Here is a 20,579-nt window from a genome sequence, read left to right as displayed (position 1 = left end):
TTAATTTGTTTTTTTCTTTTTAATTATCAAACTTTCATGATGAAAATTTAAGGTATGACGGGTTAACCTGGTTTGAAGGGTTAACCCAATTAATTCATATTTTTTTCATTTTTTCATTAGTTTTTTTCTTCATGTTGATTTTTTTTAACTAATCTATTAAATTATCACACTTTTATGACACAACCTTGCAGTCAAACCCACGTCCAATGCTATTGGGTCTAGTATTGCAGTCTAGACATTTTTATACTAAGAGTTAACCCAAATTTAATGTTATTATTAATATTATAAACATTACTTTTGGGTCAAGCGTTGCAATCAAACCTAAGACTCTTAGATATAACTTTGCAAAAAAATCTAACACTTTTAAATCTTAACTATTTTTAAAATATAAAAAATAATTGACCCGCAGCATCATACGAGCATGCAACTAGTTATTTCTATTTCATAAAACACTTGTTAAATCTAAAATATAAAGATGCGAGCGTTCATGCATTTGATGGCTTGGTTTAAGACCAGGGAAAGGAGGTGTCCACGAAAGTCGGCGCTGTGATACACTTTCATGGACCCTTGTTACTCAAGCCCAATACCAGATACTGGGTCAAGCCTAGAAAGACCAGATCCTCGTATTTACTTCGTGTTGTGTACCATCTTCGAATTACTCGTGACAGACAGATAGAAATTGCAGCTTACCTTAATAATATAACGACTGCCCTCTCTTCGATCTGTCTTTCGTTTTTGTTATTTATTTATTATTGTACATATATTTTCACCATCATAGTCTCTTGTTCCTCGGATCCTTTAAACCGAAACCACAAATCCACATGCTATAATCAGGTAATTCTTTCTATCTTTCTTGCATGCTCATTTGAATTATGATTTGATGGGTTTCGGTTTGGGTTTATAAACGTGTGATTGCATTGTTTCATGGGGTCTTAATTGGGTTTTTTTTGTTCGGTTCGTGAAGATAGATCGCAGGGATCTTGTTTATTTTATGTTGAGTTATAAAAGGAAGGTTGGAGGTTTTGTTTCTGCTGTGAGTTTTTTCTTTCCTTCTAATAATGGCTTTTCACTTGTTTTTTTTTATATATTTAAAAATAGAAGGCAATTACAGAAACTGAATCACGGTTTTTTTTTTTGTTGAACATACTTTAATGGATACGATTCAATTCTTAGATTTCAGATAATTTACATCCTGATGCTAAATTCGATGTTAAGTTTAGCTTAAGGAATGTTTCTTCTTCTTTTTTTAATTAAATACTGGTCTTGAAGACAGAATCTTGATCAAATTTGCTTGTTTGGCCTCTAATGGATCTGGGTTTTCTATTTTTAACATAATGCAGTTATTTTGTATATCTGAGGGGGTGAAGAAGTAAAGATGGTGAAGCTGACAATGATCGCGCGTGTTACTGATGGACTTCCGCTAGCAGAGGGACTGGATGATGGTCGTGATGTGAAAGATGCTGAAATGTACAAGCAGCAGGTCAAGGCACTTTTCAAGAACCTTGCATCTGGCCACAATGACGCATCGAGGATGTCCGTTGAAACTGGTCCTTATGTTTTCCAGTATCCTGCAATTTATTTTTATTTGTTCATTTCATAACCTTTGGAAGTTTGTTCTTGATAGCCTGACATTTATGTATATTGCTCCTAAACATTTTCATTAGACTTGCTAAGCATGCGTAAACTTGTCTTAAACTTTCCTATTTTTAGTTTATCTTCCTCCAACTCGTTAAGGATTCTACACCTACGGCATAATCATGCAATCTCTTATTAGTTATGCCCAGAAGTCCAATATGTTACTGGATTTTTGTTAACAGTTTAATGACACTGCAGAGAACTCATAAAAAAATGACGAATTTCTTACTGATCATATATATATGCATAAGTGTATTGTTCTGGTTGTGAAAGCAGCTGTACCTGCATATCTGTATTTGTTTTTCCACGTGCTAATGGTTTTTCATTGAACTTTATGTGGTCATTTGGCCCATCTGTTTTATTAGAGTGCAAGTTAGCTTTAATATGTGCAGTTAAATACTTGTAAGCTTGCTTGTGAATCTTATTTATGTTTCCCTAATGACCTAATTTATGCTCATGTTATGCTACTTGATACTATCAATTCACATGGTCTGTTCCTTTTTCTGAATTTTGAACCGTGGGATTTATGGGTTTTTTTTTTTTTTTTTTTTTGTATCTTGTAAAACTTATTCCATGATTTCTGCTTTCTTATTATTTTTAAAGTCAACCAGACTAGATGTTTTCCTTCACCTGAGTAGTTATATCATTGAAGGACGTGTTTGTTACCTTACTATGTGTGACCGCTCTTATCCTAAGAAACTTGCCTTTCAATACCTGGAAGACCTTAAGAATGAATTTGAACGTGTCAATGGGGCTCAAATCGAAACTGCTGCTAGACCATATGCCTTCATTAAATTTGGTAAGTTTTTAGTCCTACTGAAATAAAATTGTTCTTGCAGATATTTAAATTCCTTTACACTCTCTTTGGCACTTCTACTAGGATTGATTTTGTTTTTCATGTTTATGTTCTTAAGATACTTTCATACAGAAAACAAAGAAATTGTATCAGGACACCCGCACCCAGCGGAACGTTGCAAAGTTGAATGATGAGCTGTATGAAGTCCACCAAATAATGACTCGCAATGTGCAGGAAGTTTTGGGTGTTGGTGAAAAGCTGGACCGTAAGATTGATCGATCGATTTTATGATTATGGTGCAAGTAAAACATGATCCATGTCTATACTTGAAATGAATATATTAGTGTTTATGAGTTTTTATATATGTTTAGATGCGGTATTAATTAGATTAGGCGATGATTATATAAGCATGCTCAACTGGGATATACTAACAAGCTATGTGGATGTTATATATGCTCTAGAGATGTCAGCTGGTATCTGTATTATATGCTATAGAGATGTATGCATTTTCCTTGTTCAATAAGTTAGTCCTTTGATTATTATGAAGCTGACAAAAGTAATAGGAACTTATTGATGTAGGGTGAAATGCATCACCTATTTTCCTTGGTCACATATCTCCACTTAGAAATTGTATTCAAACCATATTTTTTGGGGCTTGCCATTATTTTGCAAGGATAGAACACCAAATATATGAACTCTTGCAGGGAATCATATTTATCCCTTTTTAGAGAACTTTTTTCTTTATCAATGAGTGTGTGTTTGGTATTGTGGTGCAGATTGTTTTTCAGAAATGTTTTTCAATTGAAAATGCATTAAAATGATGTTTTTTTAGATTTTTTTTACATTAGCACATCAAAACCATTAAAAAAACACCTAAAAAATCAATTTGATCTTTTTTAGGTGAAAATTAGTTTAAAAAGTAGGTTGTAATGCACAAAAAAAAAAACCGCTCTGAATTCGTAAATTATTAAGCTTAACCAAATCGTGTTTCTTCTATATTTGATTTTGGCGAAATAAGACTTGTTTGTTGTATTTACATGTGAGTGACATGCTACAATCATCAATTGCTTTTTGCCTCATCATTTGTGTTTTAATCATTCCTTTCTTTCACTTGGATAAAAGATGCTACATTCTTACCTTTCACCCCCCTCTCGATATATTCACAAAATTCTCTCTTGCATCTTTGGTGAAAATGCAGAGGTCAGTCAAATGTCAAGTCGGTTAACATCAGAATCTCGCATATATGCTGAAAAGGCAAGAGATTTGAATCGACAGGTTAGTTTCATTTGCTAAGCAGTTAACATACAATGTTAATCCAACTGACACTTCAGCAACTTGATCTCAATTTGTATGCTCTTATCCAATGTGCTCTTTACCAGCTGGCCTTTTTTTGGAGGCCATTTGGTTATATATTGTGGAGGTTTTTTATGACTAAATTTAATCTGTACCACTTGAGTTGCAAATTCTTACCTATCAAAATAAAGAAATAAAAGGTTGCTTGAGTACTATTGAAATCATAAATTATTATTTGCCAAAAGGTTGCACGCTCAAATTCTTGGAAACACTGAAGTAATTGTATGAAAGGGTTTTCATGAAAAAGGTTGTCATGTATTCTAGGGCCTTTGTTTTCTTTACCTTCTTTACAATTCTTTGAAGAAGTCTTGGGGCACAAGTGGCCTTTATCTGTTTTTCAAATAGCAGTGAACTTTATCCTAGTGTTGGTGTCATAGAGTCTTGTGGAAAGCATCTGGAACTGAGATCCATTTGGCATATTATGGTTAAACGAAGAATCATTCTCATGTCCTTTAAAAGGAAACAACTGGTTTTAGAATATCTGTGATACATTCAAGTGTTTTATATTTTGTTTTCATAAGACTGATCCCGTGATTTTATTTTATTTTTTGTTATTGTCACCATGGGATTGCGACCAAAAAGATTTTAGAAGAATAGGTTGATGTGGTTTATGTTCTTAAAATCAGTTAGGTGCTCCACTATTTCTGCGAGATTTGCACGTTAGGCTCTATGCACTGTGCTTTACCTTTGATAGTAGTTAGTTTCCTTCTTTCAGATAGAGTATATTTTTTTGGTTAATTTTTTCAGATAGAATTGGGTTTCAGGATTGTTTCCTGAAGGGCTTTAACTATAGGTCTTGTTGGAATTCTAAAATTTTCTCCATGCTTGTTTTAATATAATTTTCTTTATTATACATGTTTTGTGATAAATGTTGGCATTGGTTGCTGCTTAGTTCTTGACAAATGCTGAAACATAACTGCATGTAGTACATACACTTGAAATTTACTTATGATCTGCTTTACACGATTTGAGTGCAGGCCTTAATTCGAAAATGGGCCCCTGTTGCTATTGTGCTAGGAGTTGTCTTCCTCCTCTTTTGGGTTAAAACAAAGCTCTGGTGATCCAATGGCCTTCTGTGGTTTCTGAGAAATGTTGCATGTTTTTCCTGGGTTTCTCTGCGTTGCAGTCAGTTGCCTGTGTTCGTGGTACAAGTTCAAACTTCAGAGACTTCATATTGGGGACTGGACACGCACATGAAGGCTTAATGTTTCAAAGTGGACTCTAGTTTTTGCCCATGGCGCGCTAGTTAAAAGGACTCTAGTTCTTTATGTACACACCTGAACAAAATATGAAATGTGAAAGAGAAACCCTTTATCGTACAATTAGGCAAGGATCAAAATATATTGGATTAAATTTGAGGATTTTCCGAATTCTCGACACTTTATAGAGGCCTTATAAATATCCATAATTCATCAGTATCCAATATGTGCTCTAGATTACATTGAAATTGCCGTGTACTGCAGCCCATGAATGGTAAAAATACTCGACATGGATTTGCTTCCCTTTTTCTGCTGAAAGAGAATGACATTTCTTCCTCATTTTATTACCAGGAATCATGCGAGGACCGGGCATGCGAGGCTCCAATCCATGCTCTAATGCCTTTTTTGAATCCTTGGAGAAGTATGCTCCGGATGGCTTCCACTAATCAGCCATAAACAAACAATTTACCACAATAACAAGAGATTATTATATATTTAGTGTTCAAGTTTTTTATATATACAAGTGTCCTTACCTTTATTTTTGTTGCTCAAGTGTGTAATGATTTTTTTTTAATGATTGTTCTTATTAGATTTCATCAAATACATGTTGATGTGGTTGATAACTTGACGTGTTGATATATTAATGTTAATATGTTGATGTGGTTGGAGAGTGTATTGGAAACCATTTTATCTGCTCAGCCTCAGCAGATGCTGCTGCGAGTCTCCTATATTTAACTTGATTGCATCTAAAAGAATCAGTTATTGCTTCAAACTGAGGGATATGTTTATTAAAAATTTAAATTGATGAAAACTGGTTTGGTACTTTAATATTCATACATTTCAATATATAAGTTCTTGCGGATTATATTTATTACTTTTCACTATTCATATATTCTTCTGATTTTCTTATAAATGAATATATTTTAAATGTTTTTTGAATTAATATGTTTGATATGTAGAGACTAAATAATTATATATAAAGTTTAATTGAATTTGTTATATCGCTAGATAACTGATCGTAACTTCAGTATTGGTCGTGCTTCACTAAAGTCAAACCAAATTTTTAAAAAATATAAAATAAATTGTGCAAGTATTGCTATTATCTTTTCTATTTGCAAGAAGAAATTTGACTGTGAACTCAAAATTAATGTAAATTAAATTATTATTTTAAGAAAAAATAAATGGGACGACATTTTTAATAGACTTGGGTCAACCTAAGCTAATACATCATGCTCATGACTTAAGTTATGGATCCAATTGAATTTAATAACATCATTTTTCTAAAATAACTGTTATTTAATTTATGATAGCAAAAAAAAAACCTATTAGAAAAGTAACTGATTAATTTTCTTTAAAAAAATAATCATGATGAGATGTAAAATAAAAGGTTTGTTAATATTATAAAAAAACTGATATACTTTTATTCAAAAACATGTCATTTAATAAAATAATATAAAATTTTATTCTTTCTTAATTTAAGAGTTTAATTAAATTATATATTTTTAATATTTTTAATTAATTAATTTTAAGGACAAAATAATTTTAAATTTAAATAAAAAAATTAAAAATTAAAAACAAAAACAGGCCAGGTATACTAGCTTAGGTAGCTCAACATGCCTAATCCTTTAAAAAGGATCCAAACGCATATGCCTTCCTAGCCAATGTCCATGTACCTAGCTTGATAAACTTAGAGAGCTTTGAAAAAAAAAAAACTTATTTCCTCTCAGTGGAGAATTCTCATTGTATAGAAAAAGTACAAATTGTATAAGTTGATTTTTAGCCTATAGATATACAAAACTACCATGTACAAAATTATCTACTGTTAACCTACAATTAGTATATCCTAATTAAAAGAAAGGTTTATAACAAAGAAATTAGTTGTCGTATAAAATCTTTTGGCTTTAAAAGTTCAACTAATGACTGTCAATTTGAAAAAAACTTTCCTTTAACATTTCCCTCAAACTAATGCTGGTAAATGTACAAGTATAAATTTACTAACAAGAAAATGATGGTGCTAACATGTCATGGATTTGGTGAAGATATTTGCAATATGTTGAGTAGTGAAGATGTGTAGAAGAGTAATAACTTTGTGATCAAAGACCTCCTGAATAGAGTGACAGTCAACCTCTATGTGCTTCGTGTACTCGTAATAGATAGGGTTAACAGCAATTTATAATTTTAGATGGCATTAATGTTTTCATCATTTAGCAAAGTAAGGTGAATGTGGAAGAAACCAAGCTCTGTGAGAAGACCATGTAATAAGATGATCTCGGAACAGGCAGCATACATGACATGGTACTCGGCCTTAATGGATGACTTAGAGATGGAATCCTACTTCTTACAATTCCAAGAGATAAAAGCATTGCTAAGAAACAAACATCATCTGGTAATGGATTTTCCTAATCAGCATCACAGTAGGCTTGTAATTGGATTAAAAAACTAGTAGAAAAGAATAAGTTACGACTAGGTGTACCAAAGATGTATCAAATGAAGTGGCAAGCAGTAACAAGGTGGAGATGTCAAGGGGCTTGCATGAACTTGTTAATAGTGTGAACAACATAAGAGATGTCGGGTCGAATGATGGTGAGGTAGAAAAGACTACCAACTAGCTTCCAATAGAGAGTGGGATCCTCAAGAAGCTCCCCCTCATCACATTAATTTCCATGGGAATTGTATGTGGGTCGTGTTAATTAAACCAAATCCTAAATATACTTTTAATTTAAGAAGATACCTTAAAGCCAATTTTAAATTTCTAACCCCAAGAAATGAGTTGCCTAAGATCTTTCATATGGAAAATAGATTCAATAATTTTTTAATCTTAAAGATGGTCACCGTATCATAATCAGTGACAATAACGTCATCTATATAAATATAGAGGACAACTATCTCATTAGGTGTTTTTTGTAAAAAAAAAAAGGATTCATATTGACTCTGAATGAATGAAAAGCCGAGGATGTTGGTTTAAAATTTTTCAAACCATGCTCTCGGTGCCTATTTCAAACCATACAGAGAATGATTTAGTTTCCATACATCAGTAGGTGATGAAATGGACAACCAAAAGGAAGTTTCATTTAAACTTTCTTCTTATGGTCACCATATAGGAATGCATTCTTAACATCTAGTTGATGTAAAGGCCAGGATTAAGAGGTGACAAGGGTTATAATTATACACACGATGGTGATCTTAGCTATCAGTGCAAATATCTCATCATACTGTAGGCCATACTCTTACTTGATATCAATATCTTTTAATCGAGCCTTGTAATGGTCTATGGATCCATAAAAAATCTTAATAAAAAACAATCACTCACAATAGGTTTCACAGATGGGGACACAGAACAACATCTCAAGAATGGTTTTCTTCAAGTGCTAAAAGTTTTATTTCAATAGCTTTTCGCCAACATACATACATCATTGCATGTTTATAACTTGATGGAATAATTATAGAAGACAAGGTGGTTATAAAAAATAAACGAGTATCGAAACAAAACCTACATGAGTACTATGTCTAAAACGAGTAGGTGAAGTTATTAGAACAAGATCAATAGTTGGGGGATTAGTTGGAGTGGACTCAAGAGGTTCCAGAATCTAAGTGTATGGGCAGAGAGGTCATTGTTGGTACACTAGAAGAGGCTTAGAAGTTATTGCATTTGCAGGATGATTAGTAAACATGGACAAAACAAAAATAAAAAGGAAATAGGAGCATGGTAAGTGAAAAAAGAATATTGGTTTTCTAGAAAGATTACATTTCTAGAAACCTGAATACAACACATACTTGGATCATAACAAAGAAAACCTTTCAATTGTATAGAATATCTTAGAAAAGCACATTTAATATATCAGAACTCTTGCCCTTTTGAAGTTGCTTTCCTCCTTTCCTCCATTAATGAGTTTTGTGTGTTTGTGTGTGGAAAGGTGAACATAACACATAACGAAAAGTACAAAGGTTAGAATAATTTAGAGTATGACCAAATAATTGAGTGAAAAGATATTTATGGTGCAATAAGAGAGAAGACAATTTATTTATAAGATTAACAATAGCATAAAGGGCTTCACACTAGAATCAAGAGGGCATAAATAACTCTAATAAGAGGGTGCAGACAAAATCGAGAAGGTGATGGTTTTTTCTTTTAACCACCCTATTTTGCTGAGAGGTTAAAAGATAAAATGATTGAGAGATTATGTCATGTGTTTGTAAAAGTTCCTGAAACAAGTGAGATATCTACTCACCTTGATTGTCAATGTAAGACCCATGTTTTAGCCATCAGACCCAAACCCAAGAACCCAACTTAACCTATATACTCGAGAATTGATTTACCCTTATTCACTTTTTCTCTCCCTTGCTGTGACCTTTCTCCTAAATATACCAAAAATTCAATTATATCTAAACTTCAACTTTTAAGTTTTAGAAGGGTTGAAAAAATAAGTATCATGACTTCCTCTTCTGTTGTTTTTAATTGGGGATTTAATAGTTAATGGACTAAAAAAATGTTTTAGGATTTCTATAATGTTTAGTATATTGATTTGATTTGATATATGGATGATTTAAAAGGTATAATTGATGTTTATGATGTTAATTTTGGATTAAAATGAACTAAGTGAGGATAAGAATTTTGGGTTTTGAGGATCTGTATAATTTTTAAAAGATTAGAATATCGGGATTCTGGAATCTCGATGAATCAATCGACTAATTAGTCTGAACCGGCTGACTAGTTGGCTTGATGATGATGGCCAATTGGTTGGGCCTAATAGTGTTGGTTGATCGGTTGGTTTATTTTTGGTTGATTGAGAAATGGCAATTGATCAATTCTTTTATGTTCGATCAGTTTGGGATAAGTTCAGGATCAATCAAGTGGATCTATTTTGGTTTTATAATTGTATTTTGGTCTCTAATGTTAGAGTTAAGATCTTTTATGTTATCTGTTTTGAGTCATTTTTTTTAGTGATTTTCATGTCTATTATAGGTTATGCTAACATTCCTATTAAAGATCCTCAATAGTCTTTAGTTCTGCATCTGTTGTCTTTTCTCGTTTTCCAAGTGAATGGGATAATTTTTAATATAATGTAATATAAATATGAATATATTGATTAGATGATGAGTACAACTGATTATTTCTTGAATTATTATATATGTTATTTTATTTTCTGAGTACTTATCTACTCTTGAAATTGCATTTATATTAAGTTAAATTAAATTCTATTCGATATGATATTCATTTAATTTTATAAATATGTGAATATTTGTTATGTTTTGATATTGAGATACTTGTTAGAAACTTTAACTAACGTAGAGTAGTTAGTTTATATGCATGGTTGTATACCTAGCTGGTGAGTGAGGTATCAACCTGTGGTGACTAATCCTCTCATAGTTATTGGGCCATAAACCTCATCTATTATCAGAACCTTAGGGTTTCATCTATTATCTGTTATCTGACTTTTATTCAACTTCCATATGCTATTATGTTTAATATGTATGTAAATATATGTTTTAGTTCTTATACTTTTATTGCATCTATGATGTATATTAAATGTTATTTTAGTACCGAGTTAGTTGAACTCGCCCCTCTTTATTAATATTAATTTTCAGGTTCTTAGCTTCTATTAGCAGGTTAACTTGTTGAGAGTATATGTTACCTCATTTGTTGGTATGTCTTGCTTGTTTCGACGAGGCTTTCCTTTTAGTTTTGTTTTAATATCTTAGAGTGTTCAATTATTACAGTGTTTTAGTTAGACTTTGGATTTTGATATTGTAATAAGTATTATGGATTATTATTTGTTTTTATTGATTTTAAAGAACATTTGAAAGTTTACGAGATGTTGCGTATATTATATAATTTTTTTATGATAAGTATGTTTAAGGCTTAGCGTAGGTGGGGTGTCCTCATGTCACTCTACTCCTATGTTGATAGTCATAGAATTATCATGTTGGTAGAAAATTAGTTTTGAATATGTGCATGGAAAAGCTTAAAAACAAAAAATACATATCTTTTAGAACGCAAAAAACAAATCCATGTGAATCGACTATAGTCGTCAATGAAAGTGACAAATACTTTTGAAGCCAGAGGAATAACTATTGTCGTGCCCCATACATCACTGTGTATTATATCAAATGGTTGGAGTACTTTTGGTATGTGGGTAGGAAATGGTAAAATTTTACTTTTAAACCCTGCAAAAATTATATTTAAATTGAACAACGCTAAAATATGGTGACTTTGTATTTCCAAGTAAACTATAATTAAACAAATCATGAATTACATTATAGTTTGGATGTCGAGATGTTTATGCCATGTTCGACAATCAATATAAACAAAGTTATAAGTGACATAAGGTAATGAGAATCATGAAGATAAAGGTAAATGGAGAAGGAAAAGATGTCTCATTTTAGCCCCCTTCATTATCATCTTCCCTAATTGTTGATCTTGCATAACATAACTGCATTTAGATAATTCCACTTTGCAATCCTTTTCAACTAACTAGCAAACAAAAACAAGAATGGTTGCAAGGCTAGGAGAGGAAAAGATATTAGTTAAAGAAGAAGAAACATCACAGTTATTATGATAGGTAAAGAACTGTCATCAATTGTATAAATCTTAAGATTTCTAAAATATTTGTCCACATTAGTAAGAGACTTAACATTATTTGTCATATGATTAGAAGTTGCAAAATCAAAATACCAAGGAGAAGATGTAGAAAAATATTTACCTGAGAGTTCTAAACTAGATAATGCATAAATGATCATTTTTTGGATCATTTCAACAATCATATATTGGAAAAGGCTGGTAGCATTTTATATCATAGGTGTTGTATCCACATATCAACTATCACTAGAAGAGCCAATTAGGGTTGAATATGCCATTTCAGATTTTTTTAGGGGTCGGGTAGGCCATTCCTTGATAATATGGTCATCCTTTTTATAGTAGTTGCATGGTTTTTTAGAACAGTTTGAAAAAAAATGACCAAATCCTTTGCAACAGAAGCACTGGAAAATATTTATGTCCCTACTTATTGACTTACCTTGTGTTGTATAAGCCAAGAGAACAAGAGAAAAGATTGAGTTATGTTGCTCTATAGTGATTTAAGTATGAAGACACTGCTCCTCACAAAACAACTTATTAAGACATGCATCTAGGGAGGGGATAGGCTCTCAGTTTATAAGATTGGAATAGGTGCTTTCAAATCCATATCTTAGTTTTATAAGAAACTAGTCTCTTAGCAATTTCATAAATAGATTGAACAAAACTAAGGTCTTTAGATGGTAAGGTAGCATACACAACATCAATATATTCATCCCAATGATTCATGAAGCTAGATTAAAAAAATCTTGAAGGAGAGATTTCCCTGTTAAAGTGTCACCAATTCAAGTCAGGTGGAACCATCAACCAATGTTGTGTTGACTGTACAACTTCTTCATGTAAGTCCACATCTCAGTGGTAGTCTTTGAGGGTTGAAGGTCAAAGACAAGTACGAGCTTTATAAATCCAATAATCCATGCCATGACTTGGGCATCCTTGACTTCCCATTTAGCGTACAGGTCTTAGTCTGTCTTTATTAGGAGCAAGGTTGTTGCCATTAACATAGCCCTATAAACCGTTGCTTTTAATTAAAAAAAACCCAGGCTAAGTGGTTTTTGCCATTGAACTAAATCAAGGAAGCATCAGACATGTCTGGTGACATGATATCGAGGGAACTCTTAAAGAATAATTAAGGATGAAGAATTGAACTATGCTTTAGAGCAAAAGACACATGAATATTCAAAATTGTGGCTCTAATTCCATGATAAACTTATAGAGCTTTGAGGAAAAAACCTACTTTCTCTTGGTGTAGAATTTCCAAGTACAAGTTGAGTTAATTTTAGCCTTTAGATCTGCAAAGTTACCGTATACAAAATTGTATATTGTTAACCTACATCTAATATATCCTAATTAAATGAAAGATTTACTACAAAAAAATTTGTCAAAGTTGTACAAGGTATATAATTTGTTGGCTTTAAATGTTAAAGTAATGACTGTCAATTTGAGAGAACCTTTCCTTTGGCATGGCTTTAATAAGAAAAAACCAGTTGTGCTTGGGCTTGGAAGCCTATGCTCATGTCTATTTTTTTAGTTTTCTCCTTAGAAGTCAGTCATTTTTTTTCTTTTTTTTTTGAAATAAAAAAAGGCAACTTTTAGCCTATTTAGGTACTACCCAGAATTTATCTATCATTGTGTTGGCTAAAAAATAAATAGAGGGGTGTTTTGGCTTAAAAAATCTATTTTCAACCTATTTTTACACAAAAACACTAGAAAAACCTATATAAACCACTTACTAACCCCAAAATCACTCAAATAAACAAAAAATAATCAAAGCTAAAAAATCTAAACAGAACCTAATCTATATTTTCAAGCATATTTAAAAGAAAAAATCACCACCATCGAACTCCTCTCATTAAATAAAATCTATTAAAATCAAGATTAACCATTTTTGTTGTCGAATTTTGATAAACTAACAACTTTCTTTATCATTGTCTTCTCTCTCTTCTCTCATATAAAGAACTAGAAAATAAAAAAAAAATGAAGTTCTGGATCGAAGTGAAACTTCTAGAAACTAAAAGGATTACAATTAAAAAAATAGAAATGTAGGGATAAAAAGGACTTTGTTGTGCTAATTTTAGATTAGCCAACACATTTTACACTTTAATCCTATATCTTTTAATTGTGTTTGCATGTAAAAAATATAAGAAATCAGTCAGCAGTATGATAAAAAAAATTAATACAATTGAAAAAAAAAGATAGTTAAAGAAAAAAAAGATTATGGATGCTACTGCAAGAAACAGTTAACTTAGCTGATATCTGGAGTAATTAGTTAAGAAGACGATCACTTAACAGTAATAAAAAGATGATAACAATGGAAGGCAAAGGAAGAGAAATACACAGATTGCTTGGCAAGAATAACAAAAGAAGGAGTAAGGGTGAGATAGAGAGAGTGTTTCCGAAAACTAAGGAATTTGTTATATTATTATAATTTCATGCCTCTGCTAGCAACAGAATGCACTATATATAACAGCTTTTTCCTTCTTAAGATTCTATAGTTTGTGCCTCCCAACACGTGGCCATTACATTTGAATATTAAAACGCATAACATTGATTATTACTAAAATGTTCAAAATGCACCGTTTGACTTAACGGTTATTTAAATTTCCCTCCCTTAAGATTATTTATCCTATCTCTTCTTGCAACAATTACCCTTCCTTCAGATGGACCTTGTCTCAAGGTCAAACTGAGGAAATCAGTGAACCAAATCTTCAGCAAATTCCCAAGTGGCTTTAGCAGGTGTGAGACCTGCCCAGTGGATGAGCATTTGAGTGGCTGCTTGGTGGTTTCGCTTAACCATTCATCGCTCCAGGATTGCTTGAGGTTGGAGAGTGGGTTCAGCTGGCAGGAAGGGTAATGTGGAGAGAACCTCCCTATTTCCCACCTTCTTCTTTAAAAGAGACACATGGAATACTGGATGGATGGTTGCAGAATCGGGTAGTTGTAGCTTATAGGCCATTGTATCAATTCTTGTTAAAACCTTATAGGGGATATAGTATTTTGAAGCCGGTTTCTGGGACTGTCTGTGAGCTAGAGTCTTTTGCCTGTAAGGTTGCAGTTTGACGTGTACCAGCTTGCCTATTGCAAATAGTCTTTCACTTCGATGCTTGTTTGCTAACTGGACCATCCTGCTTTGAGCACCCTGTAGATTTTTCTTAATAGTCATTAGCATGTGTTCCCTCTTTAACAGAAATGCATCTACAGCTTCGACTGGAGAATCCCTTGTAATGTATGGAATATGTAGCGGGGGAGGGTAACTATAAATGATCTCATAGGGAGTAGATTTTGTAGCCGTATGGTAGTTAGTGTTGTACCACTACTCAGCCAATGGCATCCACCTGACCCATTGAGCTGGTGAAGTCCCTGTCATGCAGCGCAAGTAGTTTTCTAAGCACTTGTTAACCACCTCCATTTGCCCATTTGATTGGGGATGGTAGGCGGTGGAGTAGCACAGTTTTACCCCTTGTTTGGCGAAGAGTTCCTTCCAGAAGAGACTCAGAAAAACAGCATCTCTGTCTCTGACAATAGTGGCTGGCAGTCCATGTAGCTTGTAAATATTATCAAGAAAAACTCTGGCCACAATACTTGTAGTATACGGATGGGGAATGGCTATGAAATGTGCGTATTTACTAAATCTGTCCACGACCACGAAGATGACCTCATTGTGATGCAATTTAGGAGTTAGAGGAAGAGGAAGCTTAAACCACAAGTCTACCAAACATAAAAGACTTGCAGAATAAGGAAAACATGATTATGTTATAAACTTATTAGTTGTAGAGTTTATCCTAGTTAGTTGTAATGTTAGTTCCTAGACAAATTAGGATTTGATTAAGTTTACTTATTGAATTATAATTCCTTAGTTATATAGTATTTAAAAAGAAGAGAACAGAGCAAAGGGGACATTATTGTTTTCTTTGAAACCATTCATTCTATGCAATAGAATTCGGAGCAATTCCTTTTATAGAGAGATTTTGTACTGTTAATTATTTTTCCTGCTCAGTTCAACGAGAGGTTGAACCTGGTGGCTTTACATCAATTTGGTATCAGAGTTGTTCATGACCGTAACCCGAAGTGGTAAATCATATACCATGTCGGACAACCATGTTATCAGCAACCCCTCTCCCCTCCCCCCGTGAACATGCAGAATTTCAGCAACAAAACTACCAACAACAAATCACACATATGCTAGAACAACTTTCTAATCGCATGGATGTCATGGATGAACGACGGGCACGAGAAGGAGTAAGATCTCCCAATAGGAGGGGACGTGGCCAGCCCTGTGAGAACTCACTGGAAGGTGATCAGAGGATTGAAAGGGAGGATTTAGAAGCTGAAACTTTCAGGGATCTTGAACCCCGTCACCTTCATGTTTAACAACACATGGAGGAATTCCCACGTATCTGTGACAGGTAGATAATGGACAATTAACCCGTCGACGAACTCACCAAGAGAATGAAAATAGATGCACTCGACTTCTATGGCAAACTAGACCCGCATGCTTTTGAAGATTGGCTGACAGCTATTGAAGATTATTTCGACTGGTTTGCCGTCTCTGAAAACTGCAAAACTCGATATGTCAGGCTGAAGCTGAAGGGACATGCACGAGCCTGGTGGGGAAGCCTGGAAGAGCAACTAAGACGTACCCAACGCCCAGCAGTTTCAAACTGGAAAGAGATGAAAGAACGATTAAAAGAAAAATACTTACCCATTGATTATGAACAGATGATGTTTGAAGAAATGCTACAATTGAGGCAGGGCTCCTTAACAGTGGACCAATACACAGACCGTTTCCATGAATTAACTATCCGCAGTCGAATTGTGGAGACGGACCAACAAACATTAACGCGATATCGTAATGGATTACATGGTGAACTATACAAGGAGATGTTGGTCGCACGGCTAATCAATGTGAATGAGGCATACCAACTGGCATTACATATGGAGAGGCAGTTGCAAAACATTAGTGGAAAGAAATCTATGCCAATGGACTTAAAAACAGGGCGCACAACAAGCTTTTCCATGCAGAAACACAAACACTAGTAGATAAACCAATAAGCTCATGGTTAGGAGAGCAAACAGGAAGAGCAAAGGCCACATTTGACGGCCCACATTGTTACAAATACAAGGGGTTCAGACACTATACTATGGTGTGTCCCACAAGTAATAAGAAACTGGCTTTTATATGCGAAAGAGAACGAACAATAAAGAATGAAGCAGAGGAGGAAGAAGCAACAGAGCTTACACAGGAGGAAGAGGAGGAACAACTGGGTGCCTCAGAGCTGCCAAGCTATGTTATTCATAGAGTATTAACTGGAAATAAAAAAGAACCCCATACAAATCAAGAGTAGTTGCGAACCAATATATTCCATACCCAGTTAGAACATGGGGACAGGGCACTGGACGTAATTATTGATAATGGTAGCGGTATGAATGTCATCTCGGAAACAGTGGTGGAACGGCTGAAATTGAAGATTGAAAAACACCTATCTCCTTATCGAAGTTGGGTCAATGAAAACAATTTAGTTTCACTAAAGCATCGATGTCTAGTACAGTTCTTATTGAGACAAGAGTATGTAGATGAAGCATGGTGCGATATCATCCCTATGACTGTTTGCCATATGTTATTGGGACGACTATGGTTGTAAGACCGGAAGGTCTCCTATAATGGTTACACCAATACCTACTCTTTTCAATATAAGGGCAAGAAGGTGGTGATGGTACCACTATCAATTTCAGACTTGGAAACAACCAGCACAAAAATTCCAATACTTAACTTGCACCAGTTTTCCCAAGCCTTAAGTAGAGAGCACATGCTGTTATTTGTAGTAAGACGAGAAGTTAAAAAAAATGATGGCAAAGTCCCTAAAAATCTGACAACAATAATAGAGAAATTCCAAGATATCATGTCTGATGAAATGCCACACCAGCTGCCACCTATGTGGGACGTCCAACATGTTATTGATCTCATCCCAGGATCATCTTTACCCAATTTGCCCCATTACAAGATGAGTCTTGCAGAGAATGAGGAACTTAACCGACAGGTTCAACAACTATTGGATAGGGGATTTATCCAGGAGAGCCTTAACCCCTGCGCCGTCCCAGTACTACTCACACCAAAAAAAGATGGGAGTTAAAGGATGTGTGTAGACAGTCGAGCAATCAACAAAATAACAGTAAAATATCAATTCCTAATTTTGTGACTTGATGATATGTTAGATTTATTAAATGGGGCCTCTGTGTTTACAAAAATTGATCTTCGTAGTGGATATCATCAAATTCGTATCCGTCCGGATGACGAATGGAATACGGCCTTCAAAAGCAAGGACGGCCTATTCGAATGGCTAGTCATGCCCTTCGGATTAACCAACGCACCGAGTACTTTCATGCGCGCTATGACGCAAATTCTCAAACCCTTCTTGGGTAAAGTGTGGTTGTGTATTTTGATGACATCTTAATCTTCAGTAATTGTTTGCAGGATCACCTAGCTTACATTGAACAGGTCCTGGCTACCTTAAAAGCATAACAACTCTATATTAATCACACCAAGTGTTCATTCTAGAAGAAGAAAGTCTATTTCTTAGGCTTCATCATCTCTGATAAAGGTATTGGAGTTGATCCCGCCAAAGTGCAAGCCATTCAAAACTAGCCGACACCTTGCACTGTGTCTGAGGTCCGCAGCTTTCATGGTATTACAACATTTTACCGGAGGTTTATTCGACATTTTAGCACTATCATGGCCCCAATAACTGAATGTCTAAAAGGAAAAAGCTTTACTTGGGGCAGCCAACAAAGCTTTTGTGGAGGTCAAGGAGAAATTAGGACAGGCACCGGTTCTGAAGCTACCTGACTTCTAAAAAATCTTTGAAGTAGCATATGATGCTTCACATGTAGGAATTGGAGGTGTACTAAGTCAGGAAGGTCATCCTATTTCCTTTTTCGGCGAAAAGCTCAATGATACTCGGCGGAGGTATTCAACATACGATATGGAATTTTACGCATTAATTCAAACTATTAAACATTAGCGCCCCTACTTAATCCATAGAGAATTCATCCTTAATACGGATCATGATTCTTTGAAACACCTGAACTCTCAAAGCAAGCTCAATGTGAGGCACTTACGCTAGATGAATTACTTGCAACAATTTGATTTTGTTATTAGGCACAAGTCTGGAATAGAGAATAATATGGCTGATGCATTAAGTCGACGACCATACTTCTACATATTTTCTCAGCCCACTCTACTGATCTTGCAGCAATAACAGACCAGTACCCTGCTGATAAAGACTTTGGCACAATATGGGAGAAATTATAGGCCAGGATTACCGTAACTAGGGGTGATTACTCTGTAAGGGATGAGAACTTATTTTATGGCACCAGGCTGTGCATTCCAAAGGGGTCTCTCAGGGAGTTTATCATCACAGAACTCCACGGTGGAGGCTTGGCAGGGCATTTTGGCCATGACAAAACTTATGCTATAACCGTCGATCGTATCTATTGGCCTCGGATGCGTAAAGATGTGCATAAAGTGGTAGATCAATGTAGGATCTGCTAACTAAACAAAGGAACTAAACAACAAGCTAGACTCTACATACCCCTTCCAGTTCCTGATCAACCATGGCAACATATTAGCATGGATTTCGTGCTGGGACTACCTAGGACTGCTCGACAGCATGATTCCATCATGGTAGTAGTTGATCGATTCTAAAAAATGGCTCATTTTATCCCTTGTAACAAAACCTTTGATGCCTCTAAAGTAGCTATGGTGTTTCTACAAGAAGTAGTCTGATTACATTGGGTACCACTCTCTATTGTGTCTGATAGGGACGTCAAATTTGTTAGTTATTTTTGGAAAACCTTATGGATAAAATTCAGGACAAAATTAATGTTTTCTAGTGCATTTCACCCCCAAACCGACGGTCAGACAGAGGTACTCAATCAAAGCCTGGGAAATTTACTACGTTATCTCATTGCTGATCATACCACAAATTGGGATATTATACTGCCACAAGCAGAGTTTGCAATCAACAATTCTATGAATAGGTCTATAAGGCACACACCTTTCAAAGTAGTATATGGCAAACGTCCTTACACTCTCCTAAACCTCCAGCCATTACCATTACCTCCTAGACCAAGTGCAGCTGGCCTTGATTTTTTTAAAATATATGAAAGATGTCCATGCCGAGGTAAGGAGACATTTATCCTTTAACACAGAATCATATGCAGCCTCTGCAAATGCTAGACACAAGGATAAACAGTTTAACAATGGTGATATGGTCATTGTCCGTGTAAAGCCAGAACATTTTCCTTCAAGAAGTTTCACCAAGTTACATGTACGACGTGCTGGTCCCTTTCAAGTTACTAAGAAATTGGGTAGCAATGCATATGTTATAGATCTCCCTTCTGACTTTGGTATTTCACCAATTTTTAATATTGAGGACATTACAACATTCAAAGGTGATGCGACTAATGTGGTTGGAAGCTCACAGATAGAGGACATGCTAGCCTCCATTCCGAAAACTCCAGCAGCCACTACCCCTAAAGATGAGATTATCGCCATCATTGATCACCAATTCATCTCCATACATTGTAGGGGATACTATAAATTCCTAGTTCACTGGAAGCACAGATCCACCTCTGATTCAACTTGGATCAAAGGCACTGCACTCTAGTAACTACATCCTAAATTATTTACCGCATATGTTAATCATAAGTTACTAGAGTCAAGTTCTTCAAGAGAGCCAGCAAATGATGCAATTCAGGAGGCAGAGGAAGAGGAAGCTTAAACCACAAGTCTACCAGACATAAAAGACTTGCAGAATAAGGAAAACCTGATTATGTTATAAACTTATTAGCTGTAGAGTTTATCCTAGTTAGCTGTAATGTTAGTTCCTGGACAAATTAGGATTTGATTAAGTTTACGTATTGAACTATAATTCCTTAGTTAAAGAGTATTTAAAAATGGGGGAATAGAACAAAGGGGACAATATTGTTTTCTTTGAAACCATTCATTCTATGCAATAGAATTCGG

The 20,579-nt window shown here is 34.6% G+C and overlaps 1 protein-coding gene across 2 annotated transcripts; it reads left to right on the top strand.

Annotated features, from left to right (window-relative positions):
* Positions 1-633: 633 nt before the first annotated feature.
* LOC133677441 (25.3 kDa vesicle transport protein SEC22-1-like) lies at positions 634-5,202 on the top strand. Of its 2 annotated transcripts, XM_062099510.1 has the most exons (7): positions 634-834; positions 965-1,033; positions 1,341-1,563; positions 2,274-2,434; positions 2,550-2,696; positions 3,630-3,706; positions 4,762-5,202. In XM_062099510.1, the coding sequence occupies exons 3-7, from the start codon at positions 1,376-1,378 to the stop codon at positions 4,843-4,845; spliced, it is 657 nt and encodes a 218-aa protein (XP_061955494.1). In that variant the 5' UTR covers positions 634-834; positions 965-1,033; positions 1,341-1,375; the 3' UTR covers positions 4,846-5,202. The 2 variants fall into 2 exon arrangements, with proteins under 2 accessions (XP_061955494.1, XP_061955486.1); XM_062099502.1 differs by lacking the exon at positions 965-1,033 and having other exon boundaries at positions 635-834.
* The last annotated feature ends 15,377 nt before the right edge of the window (positions 5,203-20,579 follow it).

Source organism: Populus nigra, chromosome 1, assembly GCF_951802175.1.
Source record: "Populus nigra chromosome 1, ddPopNigr1.1, whole genome shotgun sequence".
NCBI lineage: Eukaryota > Viridiplantae > Streptophyta > Magnoliopsida > Malpighiales > Salicaceae > Populus > Populus nigra.
Note: the sequence above shows the minus strand (reverse complement) of the source record. Positions and strands in the feature narration are given on the sequence as shown.